General features: G+C 31.8%; 1 protein-coding gene across 2 annotated transcripts; it reads left to right on the forward strand.

Moving 5' to 3' along the window:
• Window positions 1-1,186: 1,186 nt before the first annotated feature.
• On the forward strand, window positions 1,187-21,113 carry LOC143080199 (caspase-6-like). Of its 2 annotated transcripts, none has more exons than XM_076255923.1 (12): window positions 1,187-2,046; window positions 2,654-2,826; window positions 6,442-6,502; window positions 7,152-7,180; window positions 8,015-8,045; window positions 9,220-9,251; window positions 14,044-14,062; window positions 15,285-15,529; window positions 16,036-16,205; window positions 16,902-17,007; window positions 19,894-20,105; window positions 20,902-21,113. In XM_076255923.1, exons 1-12 carry the CDS (start codon window positions 1,913-1,915, stop codon window positions 21,013-21,015), a joined length of 1,326 nt encoding a protein of 441 aa, XP_076112038.1. In that variant the 5' UTR covers window positions 1,187-1,912; the 3' UTR covers window positions 21,016-21,113. The 2 variants fall into 2 exon arrangements, with proteins under 2 accessions (XP_076112038.1, XP_076112039.1); XM_076255924.1 differs by having other exon boundaries at window positions 1,198-2,046; window positions 15,282-15,514.
• The last annotated feature ends 1,059 nt before the right edge of the window (window positions 21,114-22,172 follow it).

Raw genomic sequence — 22,172 nt, forward strand, 5'->3', positions numbered from 1 at the left:
CCTTTTTTTAAATAGTGACATTTGATATATTTGAATGACTTACGAATATAACATTATTTAACTGTGTGTTAGTTTTCATTTAAGAATTAAATGCTTCATTTTGATTTATTAAGGTGTCAAAGAGTTGACTGAAGTACATTTTGTTTGAAGCGTCTAATCCTAAAAAAGTGCTCACGGTAAACGCTTTCACAACCTTATACAATTTATAAATGAAGCATGTAATACCTATAGTTACATTTTTTGCTAGGATCATGAAAAAACGATAAAGTTTTTCTTTTATTTACCTGTGCACATTTATGTGGTAGCTCGTATCATTATGAATATAACGATTCATTTTGAAATGAAGGTTAATTTCAGGATGACGCGAGATTGCTGTTAGTCAAAATAGCGCATGCCTATGTGTAATGTAATCATTTTAGCTTAAACAATCGATACTAGAATCATTTTATATCACACATTATGCATTACCTATTCTTCTAATGTTTTAATTCTTAATTTGAAAACAATCGATACTTGAATCATTTTATATCACACATTATGCTTTACCTATTCTTCTAATGTTTTAATTCTTAATTTGATATTAATTATATTCACCGTATGTTACAATTTACATACTGTTACATTTGTCTTGGACAAAATAAGTATGCATGCAACATATATGTACAATGGACTTTGTTTGTGCATAAATATTCGGAAAGCTAAACACGTCTGTTGAAAAACGTTGGTTACATGACAAAATTGTGTATATTAGCTGATAGCCATAAGAATGACAAAAGATACTAGAGGGAAGGTCAAACTCATAGATCGAAAATAAATTGACAACGCCATGGCCAAAAATAAAAGACTAACAGACAAATAATAGTATAAAAACACAACATAATAAACTTAACACTAAGCAACACGAACCCCGCCAAAAATTAGGGGTGGTCTCAGGTGCTCCGGCAGGGTAAAAAGATCCTGCTCCACATGTGGCACCCGTCGTGTTGCTCAGGTTGTCACAAACCAAGTCTTTTATTTTCGGTAGGTCAAATTCGTGGTGAAAAACCAGGTGGATTGTAGTTACATATCCCATATCTGTGAAACGGTTATTCCATAACGGTCAATCAACTCGTGATGTAAAATTTACAAAAGAGATGATTTCAACTTTACCATTTGGATTTCATAGCTTTCTTGTGAGCAGCAACGCTCTATCGAGATAATCATGATAGGAAATACAAGCTCGGTAATATTGTATCAATTGGGAGATATATACCCCGTATGCAGGCACTGCTAGGATGTTGCTACATAGAAATGAAAAGTTCACAGTTGAAATCATCTCTTTTGTCGTAAAGTTTTGTTTTCAACCGACCCTCCTTGTCAATTTCTATATGTAAGTGAAGATATGAGGCGGACTTAACTGTATCTGTTGTATTATCCTTTATCTCTAGTTCGATGGGATAGATTCGATCAACATAGTCACCAAAAGTTGAATTATTTAGTGAGAGAACACCATCTAAATAGCGGAAATTAAGGTTAAAGGATATTGTTAACTTCTTAATTTTTTCTAAGAAGTTCCTGTATGAAGGCAGCCTCAAAATAATAAAGAAACAAGTCGGCAAGAAGACGGGCACTATTTGTTCTCATTTGAATGCCTAGAGAGTGTTACATTAAAAATTAAATTATTTAATAATATAATATATAACTATCGATAATATAATTATTAAAAAAAACGTTTTAATATTTATGTTTTTGTTTACAAGCGAAGTGACGAAGTCAGACATGACTGATAGATTCTTTATATCTGTATTTCTGAATATAACAAACATTCTAGTTAGATACGAATACATGTAGCATTGCAAACAACTGAGGGACTATTTAAAGAGAAAAGGTCATATACACAGACGTTACCTGATTGCAACGAACACAACCTACAATGCATTCTTGTAAACCAAAGAGTGATACGAAACGACGTCAGTCTCGTTCTCCAATGACATTAAATACAACACAAATCACATTACCTGACGGAAAAACAACTCCACGAGGAACAGGAAATCTTTTAAATCAACGGTAAGATTCTTTAAAGAAACTTTTTGAAGTATACATGTGTTTTTTTTAATCTTAATTTATAAAAACACAAATAAAAAAGAAGCTTCCTGACTACAACATAAAATTACACCCATGTGAATAACACAGAAATCTATGATGCATGTATTTACAATTTTAACTAGAAAACGTCTTGTTTGTTTTTGTTTATATTTTTCATTGTTTTTTCTTCTCAGTTTGAAATCTATTATGTGTAATTGATTGTCGATGTACAATAGGATATATGAAAGAGCTTTGCTCCTTAACATTAATATCTCTTACAATTCATTGTAGTTGGTACTTTTAATATCGCTTCTTTATACCAGTAAGATATCGTTTAGCCTCTGCGGTTATCTGTTGGTCAAAATTTTAAATCCCGTAAATCATAAAAATATTGTGTCGTGTTGTATTTCCGTTGGTTTTTGTTTTTGTTGTTTTGTTTCAATACTCGCATATCATTTTTTAACATTGCTGTTATACATACCAGAAAAAGTTTTTGCTATATTATGAAGTACATTTGTATGTCTTTTTCAACCATTGTGTAAATATGGCAGTTCTTAAAAAGAAATCAGTAAAATGGTATGTTTTCTAGTCTTTCACCGCTGCATGTTTCGTCTTCGTCTCCAAGAAATCTTACACAACCACCTGACATCATTATTCATTCACCACATAATGAAAGAAAAGAAATCTCAAAAGAACATTTAGCAGTTAAAAGTGTCAGAAGGAAACGGACAAATTCTCGCACTAGGCGGCGTAAACGATCAAGTAGGTGTTTTTATTATGTTACACTTGACAGAATTTACGGTGAAAATTCAATATGTCTAGATAATAAATCAATTTCAAAAAAAGAAACCGGGTGCACCCCAAATTCCACATTAGAAAATTATCTTCGACACTGAAATGCATGGTGGTAAAATGAACTCAAGAAAGGAATTAAAGTATGATTTGTTAAAAATCTAGATATTTATAGTGTGCATTGCTTAAAAACAATTATAAATAACAATATAAAAAATACCATGAAACATACATAAAATGCATGTTCCGCTTCCCAAGTATTGATTTTATATTATACAGCTGGTTCAGGGGGGTATAAAGTTTAATGACAGAAAGTAGGTGGCTTAAATAGTCTAGGAATTTTGTTAATTGCATATTACTTTGTGTTCGTGTAAACTATTTAAAAATGAAGTTAGCAAAGTAGAACCAAAGAAAGCTTTAATGCTTTATCATTACAACATTGTTCGTATGGCTTTTTTCGGGATCGGTGATCACCATATTTCTGAGGTTGAGACTCCCTATTACACATTCTACATTGTTACAATGGTGTCTGTTGAAAAGTTCTCATGTTTCAACTGAATGATTATTTTAACAGTTATAGATTTGTAGCGCAAACAGATATAAAAAAAAAGTAAAAACACAAAAATACTGAACTCCGAGGAAAATTCAAAAAGGAAAATCAAAAATCAAAAGCCAAAATCAAACGTCCAAACACATCAACCGAATGGATAACAACTGTCATATTCCTGACTTGGTACAGACATTTTCTAATGTAGAAAATGATGGATTGAACTTGGTTTTATAGTTAGCTAAACCTCTCACTTGTATGACAGTCGCATCAAATTCCATTACATTGTCAACGATGCATGAACAAAACAAACATACTCAAAGAGTAAAAATGTCAAAAATAGGGGTACAGCAGTCAATATTGTGTTATCGTCTTAATATCACTAAAACAAGTTAACTGTGACCTAACCAATACAATAATACGCATTTGATTAATCATAAAGGATTTAACAGAAGGTTAACTTCGATCAAGTGTCAACATAATCATTGAATTTTACATTTCGTATATGTTGAACGATATCCATGCTCATATATTTTGTAAATCCTTAAAAATAAATTTCGTCCTTACAAATACAGGTATATATTGCTGGGTCGGCAAAATGTTTCATAACAAAATCATCTTTCATTTTGTGAGCTTGCAAAAATTGAGAGATCAGTCACGATTTTCGGTGTGGTTCGTGATTCTCAATCTGGAGCATTTTACTATATACTATCTAATATTCTTTTTTTGCTCGTTTTTTGCCACAATATTTCTGGTTTCTATTCGTCTTTTATATTTTGATTGTTCGAATATCATCCTTTACCTGTTAATGTGATAGCCTGTGTAAATCTATTTGGACAATCTTGAAAGTAAACCCTTAAAGAACGTTGGTGTTTAAAATTTAAAAAATGAATTGAATGACAAATAGCTAAAATATAAATTACAACTGCACGTATATCTACTGTTCTATGCGAGTTACTGGCTCAAATAATACATTATCATGATTATGTACCAACAATTTAAATTCCTATATTTGATAATATGACTATCTTGTTAATATTTTGTACATGTTGTATTTCTAGATGGCATTTAATGATAATCTATACTTCTTGCTAGTATGCATTCTTTCGATATTCAATCTTGACACTTATATAACATTATATGCTTGTTAGTCTCCTCTGCATTAACCTTGCTGTGTTTTCTGTCTTGTATTTTTGGTATGTGTTTTAATTTCTTACTTTATTTGGCCTTTTTGATATTTTTTATATTCGGGCGTCACTGATGAGTCTTTTGTAGACGAAATGAGCGTCTGGCGTAGATATAAAATTTCAATCCTGGTATCTATGCTGAGTTTATTTTAATTATTTATACATGGAAACTCAACATTTTGTCTACTGCTTAGTTCGTTTCTGTGTATAATGTTGTGTCCTTGTTCTCTTATATTGAATGCGTTTCCCTCAGTTTCAGTTTGTAACCCGAATTTGGTTTTTTTCTAACGATTTATGAGTTTTGAACAGCGGTTTAATACTGTTGCCTTTATTTATACCCTCACGACATTTACCAAAGAGGAAATCATGGTTAATCGTAGGCCTGTTCTATGTTCCTTCGGAATTACAACCATAAATGAAGAACTGAATTTTCCATCACTGTACTGCATACCTAAACTACATAAGTGTCCTTACAAACAACGGTATATTGCTGGGTTCTCAAAGTGATCTAAGAAACCTCTTTCTGAATCATTAAAATCTATTTTATCAGCAATCAAAACTGGGTTTCCAAATTATTGCGAAACTGCCTATTCTAGAGGTGGCATGGATCAGATGTGGATACTAAAATAATCCAAAGATCTTTTAGAGTACATGCAATCTAAGACTCTTTCATCTTGCAATAGTATAAAAACATTTGACTTGAAACATTATACACAAGTTTCCCCCTTTCAAAACTAAATGACAAATTGAAAAAAGTTGGTATTTTTTGTGAAATAAAAATGAATAGTCAACGTAGATCCAAGTAAGTATCTTGTCTTAAGAAGGGATAAATCATACTTTGTAAAGAATCACTCTGATTCAAACAAATTTTTTTCTGAAACTGACATTATCAAGATGCTTGATTTCTTGATTGACATCATATTTCTTACGGTAAAAGAACGTATTTTTCAACAAACCATCGGCATCTTGCAGACTTGTTCCGTTATGGTTATGAGGCTGACTTCATACAGGAACTTCTTAGGAAGAAAAAAAACTCTGCAATATCTTTTTATTTTACTTTCCACTGTATAGATGTTGTTCAAAAATAATTCAAACTGTTCTTACTATGTTGAACGCATCTACAATGTATCCAATCGAATCAGATATACAGGATATAACAGATACACTTAATTCTGCCGTATATCTTGACTTACATCTAGAAATTGACAATGAGTGTAAGTTAAAAACAAAACTTCCCGACAAAAGAGATGATTTCAGCTTTCCCAATTGTGAACTTTCCATTTCTGTGTAGCAACATTTCAGCTGCGCCTGTTTATATACGGCGTATATATCTCCCAATTGATAGATATTCCCGGGCTTGTATTTCCTATCATGATTTCCTTGATAGAGGGTATGCTGCTCACAAGGAATGTAAACTTCCGAATTTAGACTATTTACTGGGTTTGAATAACATGAACAACACTACGGTTACCACATGTGGAGCAGGATGTGCTTACCCTTCCGGAACACCTGAGATCGCCTTCAGTTTTGGTGAGGTTCGTGTTGCTTAGTCTTTCTGTTTTCTATATTGTGAACTATTATTTGTCTGTTTGTCTTTTCTCTTTGAACCATGGCGTTGTCAGTTTATTTTCGATCTATGATAGATATAAGAAGATGAGATTGTGAGTTTGAATGTCCCTCTTGTATCTTTCGTCCCTCTTTATAAGTTTTCCGTGTGATTCAATACCCAATTGTGTGTTGTTGTTGATTTTATTACTCAGAGCATTGTTGTTATTAGAAACTTCAGGTACCCTTCCCCATGTCCTATTAATATTGATAATACTTGAACGGTATTATCTTTTCAATTTGAAGGTGACTCCAACAGAAGTGCACATGTTAACAATGATTTCAACTTACTGGATGACAGTGCAAGGTAGATATATGTAGGAGATTAAGTAACCTTTAACCTTCGTGGTATGGAAAAAAATGATGATTTAAAACATAATAAAAATGTTTAATAAAGCAATTGTTGTTATAAAGCCAAATACACGAACAAGTAATTTTTCGTTTTTCATAAATAATAATAATGATATACATAGTTAAAAAGAATATTGTAAATGAACCTTCATTCCAACATATGATACTAAAATGCATAAAATTCGAAAATCAGGAGTAATATTGATAATTAGCTTCTTAATGATATACAAAAAAGGATGTGGTATGATTACCAACTGGACAAATCTTTACAAGTGACCAAAGTAACAACTATAGGTCACCCTACTGCCAACAATGAACAAGACCATTATCCACAGAATACATTATTTGTGTTAGATCTTATTTCATCTCTGTAGAATTGGTCTATTGTGGCTACATCAATATTCAGATTTTGTTTAGCATTTTCAGCATTGAAGTTATTTAGGGTTGTATTTTTCTTTTGGGGAAAAAGGGAGATAATCTAAATTTCATTACTGCTTAATATTGATAAAACCACTACTGTATGAAACGCAAAAAAATAAAAGGACCACTTGTTTTATTTCAAATTAAAGTTTAATTATGTCTTTTATTTTCTATTCCATTTTCAGTCTTAGACGACTAAGTGTATCGGACAATGGTAAGTTATCAGTTCATGCGTATAATTTTACAGTAAGAGAAGAGCTGCAACTCTCTCAGCCCAACTTAACACTCGACTTTTCTCGACTGTTCTACATGTAGGTGATCTAGTATGGTACTTTTAAGTTTTTTATATGATTGAATTGAATCCCTTTGGCCACTGGGCATGATAATGGTTTGTATTTTAATATCGAAACAAATGTAGTGAGAATGGAAATCATGTTTTAATGTGATCATAGAAATGATAGAAATGTTCTAACACATAAATCATATGTGAAACAGCTCCATTTCCCGTGTAAACTACTGTAATAAAGAAACTAAGAAGCATTGTGGTATTTTGCTGCATAGCATACAATTCTAGGTTACATTTATATTTTATTTTTTTAACAATAAATAACTAATATCAATGTCGAAACTTAAATTGGTCAGTATATGTGGTAAAAATTCGAACAATTGTATCAGAAAGAATTAAGATTCTGACCTATTGGTTAATATGTAACATTCAAAAAGCTAACTATGTAAACGGCGTATAGACAATAGTTATTTGTATACTTTTTATTAAGAATGTTTTTCTTAAATGTAGTTTCACTTACCTTTATAGGAAATTTACAGACGTTCCGATGTGACATTTTTTTTTATTGAAAACAAGGAAAATTCAAAACGGAAAGTCCCTAATCAAATGGCAAAATCAAAAGCACAAACACATCAAGCGAATGGAAATCAACTGTCATATCCCTGACCTGGTACAGGCATTTCCTTAAAAATAATGTAGAAAATGGTGAAACGAACAAGGTTTCAGTCGATCCTTAATTGAAACATTTCACTTGTTTTTCAGAATCAAATTATTCATTCGAAAGTGATAGCAGGTAAATAATTTAATGACAATTCGTTTCAATGATGTACGCAAACATTTGTTTGTTAACACAGAAAAACAATCCTCTTTTTCACATATACTTGTTTGTTGTTAATTGCAATATATCAATCGGATTTTATAAAGGCACCTTAGTAGTTACTTTCATGAGCATTATTACAATACTGATCAGAGTAAAAACAAATAACCGATCTAGAAATAACGATCAATATAACTCATTTACTTCGAACGAAAATTTTACGAGTTTGGAAATGCAATGTTAATAGATTCGAAAAGACACTATTTCAAAACTTTGTTGAATAAACTTAGCTGTACGTGATGATCGAAGAGGCATACTTTATTGTTAATGTACAAATAATTTTAATAAGTGCAATAAAGATGATTTAATTGTTTAAAAAAAAAAAAAAAAAAAAGTAAATGTACAAACAGATAGTATCACTCTTTTACCATAATTATTATATTCATAAAACAAATATATTGGCTATTCCGTTGGTAATTCAACATACACCAACTGTCTAATAAGAGGGGCGAAAGATACCAGAGGAACAGTAAAATTTAAGTCATAATTTTGCTATTTATATTGTGTTGTTTTGAAATTCATATGTTGCTTAGGTTCAAGTAAAAGCAAAAATACCGACTCCAGTATTAACTTAAAAGGGGAAATTCATAAAAACAAATAACAAAACTAAACACTCCACTATGTCAACCACAGGTTAAAATAGTTGATCAAACACTACCAATAAAAAATCAGTTAGATATACAATCAAGCTACAAAGTAGTATATTGTATACGTACAAAAGTAAATAAGTATATAAAGGATGCATCAGAAAAAAACTTTATACTAAAAATAATGATTTATGCAATCGTAAATCAGATTTATAAGGTACACATAACATAATATATCACTTCAATATCACAGAAGTGATATATTAGTGTACTAACAACGCATCAAACATGAGTGGATTATAATAATGAATTACGCATTGTGTTATATACACCATTTTTTAAATAAGAATAACTGATTATTCCAGATCGTGTTTTAAAGTTAATAGAATGAGAAGCCAATGTTTAATTTCCTTCATTTTTTAAGATAAATTAGAAACTTCTGAAACCAAATGTTACTTCAAGTAGTTTAATTTCATCATATATGTTTTCCGAATTTATTATAGATTATCCAGTCCTAACAGTATACTCAATGTAGGTATGTAACATTAGTTTAAATATTTAATGACATTTCAAAATAATTTATCTCATGGAAAAAACATACAATCAAAATTTCTTTAAACATGCACAAGTGCTTAAATAGTGGTTTTGATCTTGATATCATCTGAAAAAAACAGTACATTATCAAGTCTAGTTAGCGTTTTTATTCAATTATTTAGATTTATCTACTCGAACAAATTCAGTGCTGTTCAAACAATTTACTCACAGTCAATTCAGTACTGTTCAGTAGCTTTTCAGACAATTTGATATGTTGTTGATATTAATTGGTAAATTACAATTACAGAATAGTCAGTCTGCTTAAACTAACCAGATCTTAACTGACTGCAATACAAGGGAATTGTCTGATCAGTACTGCATTATCAGCAGCTAATGAGTATAAACATTGCCCAAAAGACTGACAGTTGTTATATAATTTATTGTTGATTCTTTCAAGAACTGTTTAAATAAAATTACCGCTTCAAAGCAAAATTTGTTTGATAAGGATGTGATTTTTTTGTGAATGTGTGTCATATATTCAGACTTGATGCCTCATGACACCCATTTTTCTTTTAGCATATAAGGCTTTAATAGCTCTTAAAATTGTAATTACCAAATATAAGCAAATTGTAGTGATTTGAAACCCAAATAATACAAATGCAAATATATGGTCCAAGTTCGAGTCAGTCTTTTTCTGTCATTTTTTAAAACTCAAATATCTCGATATTATTTAGCTTACTATGCTTGCTATGTATTTTGTTACAAAACTGATGCTCTTTCGACTTAAAGTATCAACTTAAAATTCTTGATTTATATAATTTCACCTAAGTACTTTCTTCAGCGTCATTTTACCCCAGGGTGACTGGGAATTAGAAAAATGATCACAAAAGGCTTTCTTCCAGGCGGCAATAAAAACCTTTGTTAAAATATGGTATTTGTTAGGCTGTGAGGAATGTACAAGTATGCAGTTACGTTGTTCAGAATGGGGACGTTAAATTCGATACCTCGTGTAGAGAGATTGCTACGCTCTGTGCACTTGAAGAACCATTGTAACAACTTTTAGGGGTCCATAGGTAGCCTGTTGATGGCTATACTTGATCATTGGTAACATGTACGAAAATAGACTCGGGATGGATCCATTACTTTGAAAAATTTTAAAAGAAAAATATGAAATGTTAAGGTTTACTTTGACAACCAAAACTACTTTTTGGTCAGCCAAAATGTCTGTCCCTATCTGACACAACTTCATTTTACACATGCAGTCTGATTTCTCCGAGTCCTTCATCACAGACTGTCTCGATTAGAGAACCTTCCTATCGTTTTTCTTGTAAAATTGTTCTCGTCCATAAAAGAGGGACGAAAGATACCAAAGGGACAGTCAAACTCATAAAACTAAAACAAACTGACAACGCCATGGCTAAAAATGAAAAAGACAAACAGAAAAACAATAGTACACATGACACAACATAGAAAACTAAAGAATAAACAATACGAACCCCACCAAAAACTAGGGGTGATCTCAGGTGCTCCGGAAGGGTAAGCAGATCCTGCTCCACATGTGGCACCCGTAGTGTTGCTTATCTGATTACAAATCCGGTAAATAGTCTAATTCGGTAGGTCACATTCATGAAAGGTAAGGGGATTGTAGTTACGACGTAAGGAACATATCCGATATCATTTGTGAAACGGTTATTCCATAACGGTCAACCAACTCGTGATGGCGTCCGTAAAATTTACGAAGGGATGATGTCAACTTCACCATTTGGAACTCTTGGTTTAATAGCTTCCTTGTGAGCAGTAACCCTCTATCAAGAAAATCATAATAGGAAATGCAAGCACGGGAATATCGTATCAATTGGGAGATATATACCCCGTATGCAGGTGCTGCTGGAATGTTGCTACTTAGAAATGGAAAGTTCACAATTGGAAAGCTGAAATCATCTCTTTTGTCGTAAAGTTTTGTTTTCAACCGACCCTCATTGTCAATTTCTAGATGTAAGTCAAGATATGAAGCCGACTTAACTGTATCTGTAGTATCCTTTATCTCCAATTCGATGGGATAGATGTATTCCACATAGTCACCAAATTTTGAATTGTTTAGTGAAAGAACGTCATCTATATAGCGGAAAGTAGAGTTAAAGGATATTGCTAACTTCTTATCTTTCTTCCTAAGAAATTCCTGCATGAAGTCAGCCTCATAATAATAAAGGAACAAGTCGGCATATAGAGGGGCACAGTTTGTTCCCATTGGGATGCCGACAGTCTGTTGAAAAACACGTCCTCCGAACGTTACAAATATGTTGTCAATCAAGAAATCAAGCATCTTGATAATATCGGTTTCAGAGAATTTTTTGTTTGAATCAGAGTGATTCTTTACAAAGTATGATTTATCCCTCCCTAAGACAAGATACTTGTATCTACGTTGGCCATTCTTTTTTATGAAGCAAAGTAATACCAACTCTTTCAATTTGTCTTTTAGTTTGGAATGTGAAATACTTGTGTAAAGAGTAGAAAAGTCAAATGTTTTAATACTGTTACAAGATGAAAGAGAGTTAGATTGTATGTACTCTAAAAGATCTTTGGAATTTTTAAGTATCCACATCTGATTCACGCCACCTCTAGAATAGGCAGTTTCACAATAACTTAGAAGCCCGTCTTTGATTGCTGATAAAATAGATGTTAATAATTTAGAAAGAGGTTTCGTGGAGCACTTGGAAGACCCAGCAATATACCGTTGTTTGTAAGGACACTTATGTAGTTTAGGTATCCAATACAGTGGTGGAAGATCCAGTTCTTCATCTTTGGTTGAAATACCAAAGGAACAAAGAACAGACCTGTGATTATCCAGGATTTCCTCTTGGGTAAGTGTCGTGAGGGTATATGTTGAGTTTCCAAGTGAATTGTCTATACCTAATTCGTTTATCAAGCAATTAATGTAGTGACTTTTACAGACAAAAACGATGTTATTTGGGGCTTTGTCTGTGGGGACAACAACATATTTATCATGGAGGTTGGATAAGTGTTTAGCAATATTTGGGTCTTGAAAGATTGACGTAGCATGGGCATTGATGGACCCATTCAGTTTCTTGATTCTGATTTGTATTAACGACCTCACTGCCTTAATCCACTCGGATAGAGTGTCTACGTCTTCCTTTTCACGTTTAGCCCATTGCCTGGCATAATCCTCGACTGAGTCCATCAAAATTTTAAAGTTGTATTTCCAATTGATGGATTTAGGCTCACGATATTTCGGACCTTTCTATAACACATTTCGTAGAGAAGTGTTATTAACAATGTTAAGGTCACCGGTAATAACGTGGCCAGCAGGATTATATATGAATTGGGAACTAGCACAAGTGCAATCAGGAGGTTTAGACTTGAAGTCGTCAATATCGAGATTCTGCAAAACGCGTTTGTAATTGAAAATTTTAGTTGCAATAGGTTTGGTATAGGTATAAGAAATTATTGGTACAGACTGGTCTTTGAAATAAGAAGGTATTTCCGATTGAACTAATTTATGATGAATGATATTGCATAGGTTGACGCCATCGAGACCTTTGTTGGCAAAGGAAAGATTTAGAAAAGATCTTTTCTCTTTTTCATCTTTTCCAATGCGAACTGGCTTGAAAAGTCTGTGACTTGCAATATCCGAAATTATAGCTTGAAGTTTGTATTGGTTTGAATGAGGGTTTGTAACAGTGGATTTCAAACATAAATTGAACAGAGAATGAAGTTTTGAAAGGGGTAATGAATAAAGTTTCGTGCGAATGTGATGAATACCTAACGGCTTTTGTATGAATGACAGCAAGTCATTAATAGAGACATCATGCAGAGAAGGTGATGTATAATGACGATGACCATGACTGCGTCTACGTCGAGGAGTCGAGTTGAAAATATTCATCACATTCACCGAGTTACACGAAGGACTAGATAGAATACCTATACCATCAATTTTGTCATTGCAGCCATACGGTGTTGCAGTTCCCTATTGTCTAATTCAGTAGTCTTCTTTTTGTCTACGGAGAGTCGTTGAAAGATTAGGATTGTTAGAGCTATGGTATATCTTTTCGATAATACGAACTGTCATAGAAACGATGGAATGATCGGGCTGATATGCATGAGCTATTTGTCCCTGGACAACAAATAATCAACCAATCTTGTTTGCTCTGTGAATGTTATGATTTATATCAAACAAAAATAATACTCTAAATTTAGAAACTAATACTGATGGGTGCATCAAATTGATTCATTCATACGTATATAATTCATTACCATTACAATCATTAATTGAAGCTTTTGATCCTGTAAGGGAAAATTACATTCTAATACGAAATTAGAGGAAGAACTAGTGAATGACAAAATTCAGAAGTATTAAACTAAAAAGGTTGCCTACAAATGTGCAAGTACTACAGGGTCATGAATGCCTGGAGTGTATTTAGAAAAAAAACTTAAGTATTAAGAATGTTGATAGCATTTTAAAGTTATCAATATCTAATACTATTCCATTTTATCAACGAAATGTTAGCAACTGGATGATACATAGATTTGAGGTTAAAACGTCTTGAACCAATAGTATCGACGCAGTGGTCATAAAAAGAACATCAGGTAACTCATGCAATTTGAAAAGACGTGTTAGACACTCATACGACTCTTCAGTTGCGCTCCAATTAAAACATTAAAAATGCGTTTGTCGTTATCAAAACATTATGTCTATTTAAATAATCGATTCCAAATTTCTGTTCGGTGGAATATATACTCATAGAAATAAATACAATTCTTAATGACTATTTTAGGACGTGCGTTTACAGATCAGTAAGTTATTATATATTAACATATTATGTATTCAGAATGATTTTGTTTATTGTTGCCCAACTTGATTTCTTCTATTTTGAAATGTTATTTTCAACTACTATTCTTTATAAATGAAAGAGGATGATGCCAATGGCCAGATAAATCCATATGTCACAACACAATAAAACATGACAAAAAATATAAAAAAAACAACAAATGAAAAGACTTACAATAGTTTGCAAAACATTTCATCAAAAGCAAAAAACTGAGCCCTTCCAAAATTTGATATTGTATTCTTCATATAATCGTACTTGTTGGTAAACACAAAACCTGGACGGATCATTTGTTTCTGTTTACTGGAATCATGGGTTTCTCGGGTGTGAAGATACTGCTATAAAAAATTGAAAACAACACGATTAATAATTTTTTGCGTCCGAATCGCTTTTCTGGATGCACCTTCATCAGGAACGATCAAAGCCAAACATTTGGAATCCGAAAATGGATAAGTACCAAAACCGTTGAAGAGCTATATGTCAAAAATACCTAAAATAAATAGCCAAATTCATCTAAAGCCAACTTTGCCTGAGGGAGTTGAAATCTTAGTTTTTTTTTAATAATTTCAAAATTTATAAACGGACAATTTTAGTAAAGTTTGTTAAATCATGTCAGTACCGAAATATTGACTACTGAGCTGATAATACCCTCGGAGACTGATAGTCAACCAGCAGAGGTATCGAGTGATGTAAAAATTTAAAACAACACGTTTTATAATTTCTTGCGTCCGAAGCGCTTTTCTGGATTCACATCAGGAACGCTCAAAGCCAAACATTTGAAATCCGATATAATACATGTTTCCATGAGTCTTAGCTTAGCACTGTATTATGAAATGAAATAGATAAACGCATATTATGCTAGTGTAACCTCATACTTAAATGAGTTAACTATAATCAAGATGTTTCACGTAAATCTAATAATAGGTTTTCAACTATAACTTTTTAAGCATTTTGTGTCGCAGTGTTGCATTGCACTGTCGAGTTTGTTTATAACTGATACTATTTGCCATGAGAAATAAAAATTCTCGAAAAACTAATAGTCTTACTGTTTTGTCTGGATGAATGTGATTTAAATAATTGCTTGTGACTATATAGAAGGTGTAGAACACTTTTTTGTTGTTTTAATGTGATTTTGTTTTATTAAATTGAATCATATTTGAAGGGTTAATTAATAAAAGTCTTTTTAGCAGTCTTTCAAAATGCATCTCTGTACTGGATCGACGGGGGCAGTACTATTTCATGAATCACAAAAGGAGAGGATATTTTGCAATATTTAATTTTCAAGTGTGTGGAGACAAAATACGACAAGGGTCTGAAAAAGATACTGAACGTTTGGATGCTTGTTTCACAAAACTTGGTTTCCAAACAGAAGTGCTGCAAAATTGTACAACTGCAGAAATGGACCGTGAACTGAAACGGTGTAAGTGTATTGCAAGTACGATATTTTCATTCTTTATATACATTGACCGTAATGGATATTTCAATATCGACAACTCCTTTAGTGTTACTCGTAAGGCAGATATTAACATAATTTTGATATGTGTAATTAGAATTGATTTATTCCTTTTCCTGTTATACGAATCGATTTTTGAAGCAACAGTGATTGCAAATGAAATGAAACAAATATAAAACTTTGTTTCTGAATAATAAAAACATTTAATAGATTCAACCCTAACAAAATCCGCACTTTACATGACTCTCATTTTGATTTTGTTTTAGAAACAGCTGACTTTTTATCAAGTTCAGCTGTTTGGGTTATAATACATTCTTGCCTTGCATGGCTTTGAGAGTTCCTTGTGAAGGTAAATAAAAAAAGCGCTTCGGACGCATGCAATTTATAACGTTTTATTTTAATTTTTTCAAGAGTCACTTCTTTTCAATTTATTATAGTCTATGCGTTTATAGTTATTCATATCATTAAGTCAATACAATGTATTGTAGTAATGGCAATTGACCAAACAGATTGTGATTGTTTTGGAATGGCTATATTGAGTCATGGGGAAAATGGACGAATATCGACCCGGGATGGATCTATCAGTTTGGAAAACCTTATAAGAAAAGTTAAGAAATGTGAAAGTTTACTTGGAAAACCAAAACTTATTTTTGTTCAGGTAAATTTCTATAATTTTTTTAAACCACGTGTGATTTGTTTAATGATAAAATGCATGTACCAAGTCAAGAATATCACAGTTTATTGATAAGCTATAGGAACTTTCTGTATTGAATTTTCCTCGGAGTTCAGTATTTTTGTGATTTCTATCTTTACTGTGATATGACATTACAACAAATTGGTCTGGAATCATGAACAGGAAGTATTGGGCTATGATTGTTTTAACATTAACGGTACCAATTTTCCTGCACCAGATGCGCATTTCGACAATACATGTCTCTTCAGTTATGCTCGTGGCAAAAATATTTGAAATCCAAAGCTTATATAAAAGATGAAGAGATATAATCCAAAAGGTTCAAAAAGTATAGCCAAATCCGTGAAAGGAATCAGAGCTTTGCATGAGGGAGATACATTCCTTAATTTATAATAATTTGTTTTAATTAAGTATTATGAAACCATATTTGATTCAAGGTCTAAATACACATTCGTATTGCATCAGATTTATTTTGAATATAATTATCTATGTCTCTACATTCACCTGTTTTTAATCGTTTGTTGCTAGCATTTTTTCTGCCTTTTTCATTGGTCTTTTAATTATCAACTTTATGATTTTTCTTGGAACAAAGCTTTGTTTATGCTTACATTATTTTTTATTGTGGTCTAATTTCTGAATTAAAATTAAACGATGTTTTTGTAGAGTTGTCGACTGGACAATAATTTGACTACTGATGCATCTATAGTACAGAGTATACCAAAACTAACGATTGAATCCGACTTACTGGTATCTTATGCTACTACAAAAGGTTAACAAATAAACATAACTTCTTACAATTGAACTCTATATATGTTGCATATTATTTAAGGAATAACTGTACAAACATTTATGTATATGAAATATTAACATTAAAAATGTGTTACACACTGAATAACCCGCGTAGAGGGATATTGTAAAGAGTGCACCACATTTTTCATTTTATTTCGAATAGACACAAACAATATTAATCATTCCTTATTGTTTAAATCTAATTTTCATTTTAAGGTGATACCTAACACTACAGGAAGATAACTCTGTAAAACCAGCTAAACTTTTTAATCATTTTTTATTGTTTTAGGAAATATTAAGCTTCTCAATGATTAAAATTAGTGTTTGTCAAACTGCTATCTATCCAACCATTTTTTTCCAAGAAAGTGATTGGTTCATGTTTTCTGAATTTTTCTTATTTTTTTTCAAAGGGTCAAAGTAAATATTTTGTCAAAATTTTAGGAAAAGTCAATGAGCCAAATTATTTAGTTCATAGTGTTGGGTACCACCTTAAGACAGGGTAAATCACGAAAAAACGTTGAAGACGTTAGGGTTACATGATAAAATTATGTCTATGTGCTGATAGACAAAACACTTACATTGTACAGCCAATCAAAAGACGTGTCACATCCCAAATTATATTATATGATATTATCATAGTTTCACAGTATCTAAAAACTAATGCATTAATGAACAAAAGAAAAATTGAGGTTATATAAAATTTAGAGTGGAAATCGGGAAAATGTCTTTTTTTTTTTACATGGTAGAAATCTTTATTCTATATAAAACAATTATGAAAGACACTTATTAAATTTTAAAACACATTAATTTCATGTGAAAGACTTTTGATGAATGAAATATGAAACCTATAGTCAGTATAGTGAACAAAACAAGATTACTATACCCAAAAACTAATTGGTCATGTCAAATGATCAGCATATCACATTATCCACATAAGCTCTAAAAAACAATTTTTGTTCAAATCCACAAATAATAAATTGTTATCTATGAATGTCTTCCTCCTACTTTTTCAACCACTGTCTGTTTTGTTGATGCCATGAAATCGGGAAAATGTCAAAGAGACAACAACACGATCAAAAAGCAGATATATGTCATTATATAATCAATTTTACGAAACACCCGATTCAAAAGAAATTAAGAGGTCACGTTACTCATGCGTAATTGAACAGACATGTATGTTCCTCGAGGATATAGAAGTGTCTATGGAATACGTCAAGCTATCATTCGTCAGCATTCCGGAGATAATTTCTGAAAATTCAACAGTATGGTTAAGGCCATTTCGCGTTTTCGCGTTTTCGCCTTTCAAATTCTATAGGCCGAAAACGCGAAATCGTGAAGTCGAAAACGCGAAACCTAAAACACTAAGTCGAAAACTCGAAACCGAAAACGCGAAGTCGAAATCGCGAAACCGATTTCGCGTTTTCGACTTCGCGTTCTCGTTTTTTCGCGATTTTGCTTTTTTGCGTTTTCGCGATTGCGCGTTTTCGACTTCGCGTCCTCGCGTTTTCGTCTTCGCGATTTATCGTTTTCGCGTTTTCGCGATTTCGCGTTTTCGCCTTTTCGAGTTTTTACGATATACATGTTACAATAACATAACATTTTAAATAATATAATTGGAGACAAGACTACAAAGTATAAGTTATTCAAATGATTGTCATATAAATTTCATATCTGTGGTTTACTTTAAATATTTTCATAACTTAGGCAATTCCTTTACATTCTTTGTTACAAATACTCTAACAAGTCATTATCTTTTTAAAAGTGTCAAATTTATAAGTTAAGCCAGAATGTAAAATATAGGCGGTTTTTGTTGTGATATTTATTTGTTTATATACATCTATTGTTTACATGCGTATATTAGTAGATTTATTATGTTTTAGTCATGTAGTTGATATTGTAGTTAGAGAGCCTTATTTAAAATTGATTTTATCCAAATAACTTACTCTCTTTAAATAAAGATATTGTTATTATATAACATTAGTTCACACAATACTTATTCTATTTTTTGGATAAACAAACCACCAATTAATTTCTCAATATCAGTATTTATGTTAATTATGTATAAAGAAGTCTTATGCATAGCTAGATTGCATCCTCTTCTTATGTAAGTTAACTGTATGACTCTCCAAAGAAATAAAACGAATGAGCCGATTGATGAAAAAAAAAATATTGTTTGCATCACTTAAATTTTGTTTGTGATCACTGAGCGTCAAATTTTTGTTGACTTTAAAATATCATGAATATGAAGATGGCAAAAGTATAATAGTTGAAACCTTAACCATAACTATAAAAAGAAAACATTCACGGTCTACAAATGCTTGTAAAATAAATATGAAAAAATATATATTACCGGCCTCTTCTGGCTCTCCTGTCTCTTAGTGTACCTCATTTGCCCCTTAATAATTTTGAATCCCCTCGCTTCCCTTAAAGTATCTTCACCATTACTACCTGCACCTTTTATTCACCAGTCAGCAAGTTTCTCGTCATTTTCTTTTATTTAATTGTGGAGACTTGTCCCTTTGCTTCAAATGTTTATTGTGAATCTTAAGTTAATTTTATTATATTTTTTTGTATATTTTGATGTGTTTCTGACGCTTATATAGCTAAAGGCTAGAAGATTTTTACAAATAAAATTCCTTTACATAGTCCCGTTCCAGTCACACTCTCGGGTAGATCAGACGACTTTCCTTGTATTTAAAGTTCTTATTCGGCGTAGACATAAATTTGAGAAACAGATATCTTATAAAATTGAGAATAAAATAAGCTTCTGAAAATATCGTTGGTTTGATTCGCTTTCTCTCCAATTTACCCTTTATAATTATTATCAGTGTATTGTAAATGTAAACTCTTATTATTTATCATATAGGAAATGTTGCATATCGAAGTCCTGATCTGGGATCCCCTTATATTCAAATACTAACAGAAATACTGGAGGCAAAAGGAGACAAAGAAAGTCTATTCGACTTATTGACGGAGGTTAATGCTAAGCTCCAAGAAAGGGTCCAATCACTTGGTGCTAGCTGTGAGCAAGTATCAATTTTCGAGACTACTCTAAAGAAAAAACTGCAGTTTGACAAAGTATGTACGAACAAATTTAATCTGGATTCTTAAGGATGTCATCAAGGTTACATTAATTTATAAAGTCTGTTCAAGCGGTTTAACATTAACAATCAAAGATCTGCTACGTCAGTTACCATATCAAAGTCTATAAAAGTAATCTTGAACTGACTATCAAAGATTTTCCATCATTGTTACCCTTTACCTTACTTAATGTTAAAATGGTTTCACGAACTGTCGAAGATCTTTAATTTTTGTTACCTTGAAAACTATTAAAGTGGCTTAACGCAAACTATTTAAGATCTACCAAGCATTTAACCAATAGATTCTGTAAATGCAATTTAACACAGACCATCAAGGGTCTCTGTGAATGTTACCTTAAAACAATTCTTTGAACAAAATTTGACACAGACTATTAAAAGTTTCCCGTGAACGTTACTCTACGGATTGTGTAAAGACAATTCTTCAACACAGAGGTTTGCAATTGATTTTATAGGATCTTTTAAATCATATATTGAGTCTGTAACAACAATTTCAAAATAGCTATTAGTATTAATTACATTGTAAGCTCGTATACGAATACCCCTTTGCTATTTTACGTCTGTTTTTACTCTCATTATAGACTTTAATCAATTATAGTTTGTTTTGCTATTTACAGACGATGTTTGTTCGTCTAGGTAGTTTTACTGCAACTTTGAAATGAATAACAGCAATACAATCACTCTTACATGGCTTTAGTTTTTTCTTCGTAGTGCTAAATTTTGTGTCAGGAATTTATAAACCATGTCATATTTTTTCATCAATTATTTTGTTCCAGATTGTTGCAGTTTATACGAAATATTCGGATGGAAGAATCGAATATGAAAACAAATTGGAGGACAATATTCAAGAACAGACTCATGTTAAATCTACTCAAGATTTGAGAAATTAAACAGTTAATAAAAAATAAAATATAATGTACGGGTTTTGAACTAATCATATATTTGTTGTTTTGCCTTAAACTTTTCACAATAAAAGTTATTACATATACGAACGAGAAAAAAATGAATTATTTACATACTATTACATTGTAACTACAATTGGTCTTCAAAGGGGAACTCAATTCACAAAGAATGAGATACCGTACATAGGTACGGTAAAAGTCTTTTAACACATGGCTATTTATTTGAAAGTCTTAAAACTTTAACAATTATTTATACTTTTAGAGAGGAAACTATAAATTATTTTGATGATGGACTATTCAACACATCATGAATACCTAGATCTTCCTTCAGTATCGGATATCAAAATTACCCAAAATTACCTTACAAATAAGACAATATTGCCAAGACTTATGCGATGAGGTATGAAACCTTTCCAGATTTTAAACTTCTTTTTTAAGTCAAAACCAGTCTTTAGGATTACTGTGAATCTCAATACTATAGTTTTGTGGGCGTGACTTAAAACAACTAAGATTTTACTTAGGAAATACTTAGTTTAAGATTTTTTATGCTTACCACTTAGATAAAAAGGGCGGAGTTTCCTCAACTTAAGTGTTTACTAAGGAAAATCTTAACTTAAGTAGCTTTATGCATACGGGCCCTGGTTTATAAATATCGAAAGAAGTTTATTATAAATGAATTCAAAGGAAGTAACAGTATGCAACATTTTAGATTAATATTTAAGAAATAATTGATGCTACATGTAGCTATACTTTATTGTTTTTCTTAACATGGGTAGACATTGTATTCTTTATTTTGTTTGCCCGAGCGATAGTGCCTTCCCATATCAAAACTACAATAAAGTATAGCTTGCATCAATTATTTCGATTCTGATTAGGACACTTGAGGTAATTTCTATGTCCGATGTGTTTAAGTATAGAGGGATTGTGTAGGCTCTTCCATGAACCTCCCCTTTTTTGTTTTGTAAAAAGCAAACGACTGTCAATGTGATTTTTCAGGGGGGGGGAGTTTTGAACATCAAGTTAGTAACAACATGTGAATCATTGAAGAGTTCGGAAGTGTTTTAAGTTAATAAAATATATTAAATGCATAGACGTTAAGCACGATGTTCGTACATATAAGCGTAACACAACGTCGCGAATATTTC

Source organism: Mytilus galloprovincialis, chromosome 6, assembly GCF_965363235.1.
Source record: "Mytilus galloprovincialis chromosome 6, xbMytGall1.hap1.1, whole genome shotgun sequence".
In the NCBI taxonomy this organism is placed as follows: Eukaryota; Metazoa; Mollusca; class Bivalvia; order Mytilida; family Mytilidae; genus Mytilus; species Mytilus galloprovincialis.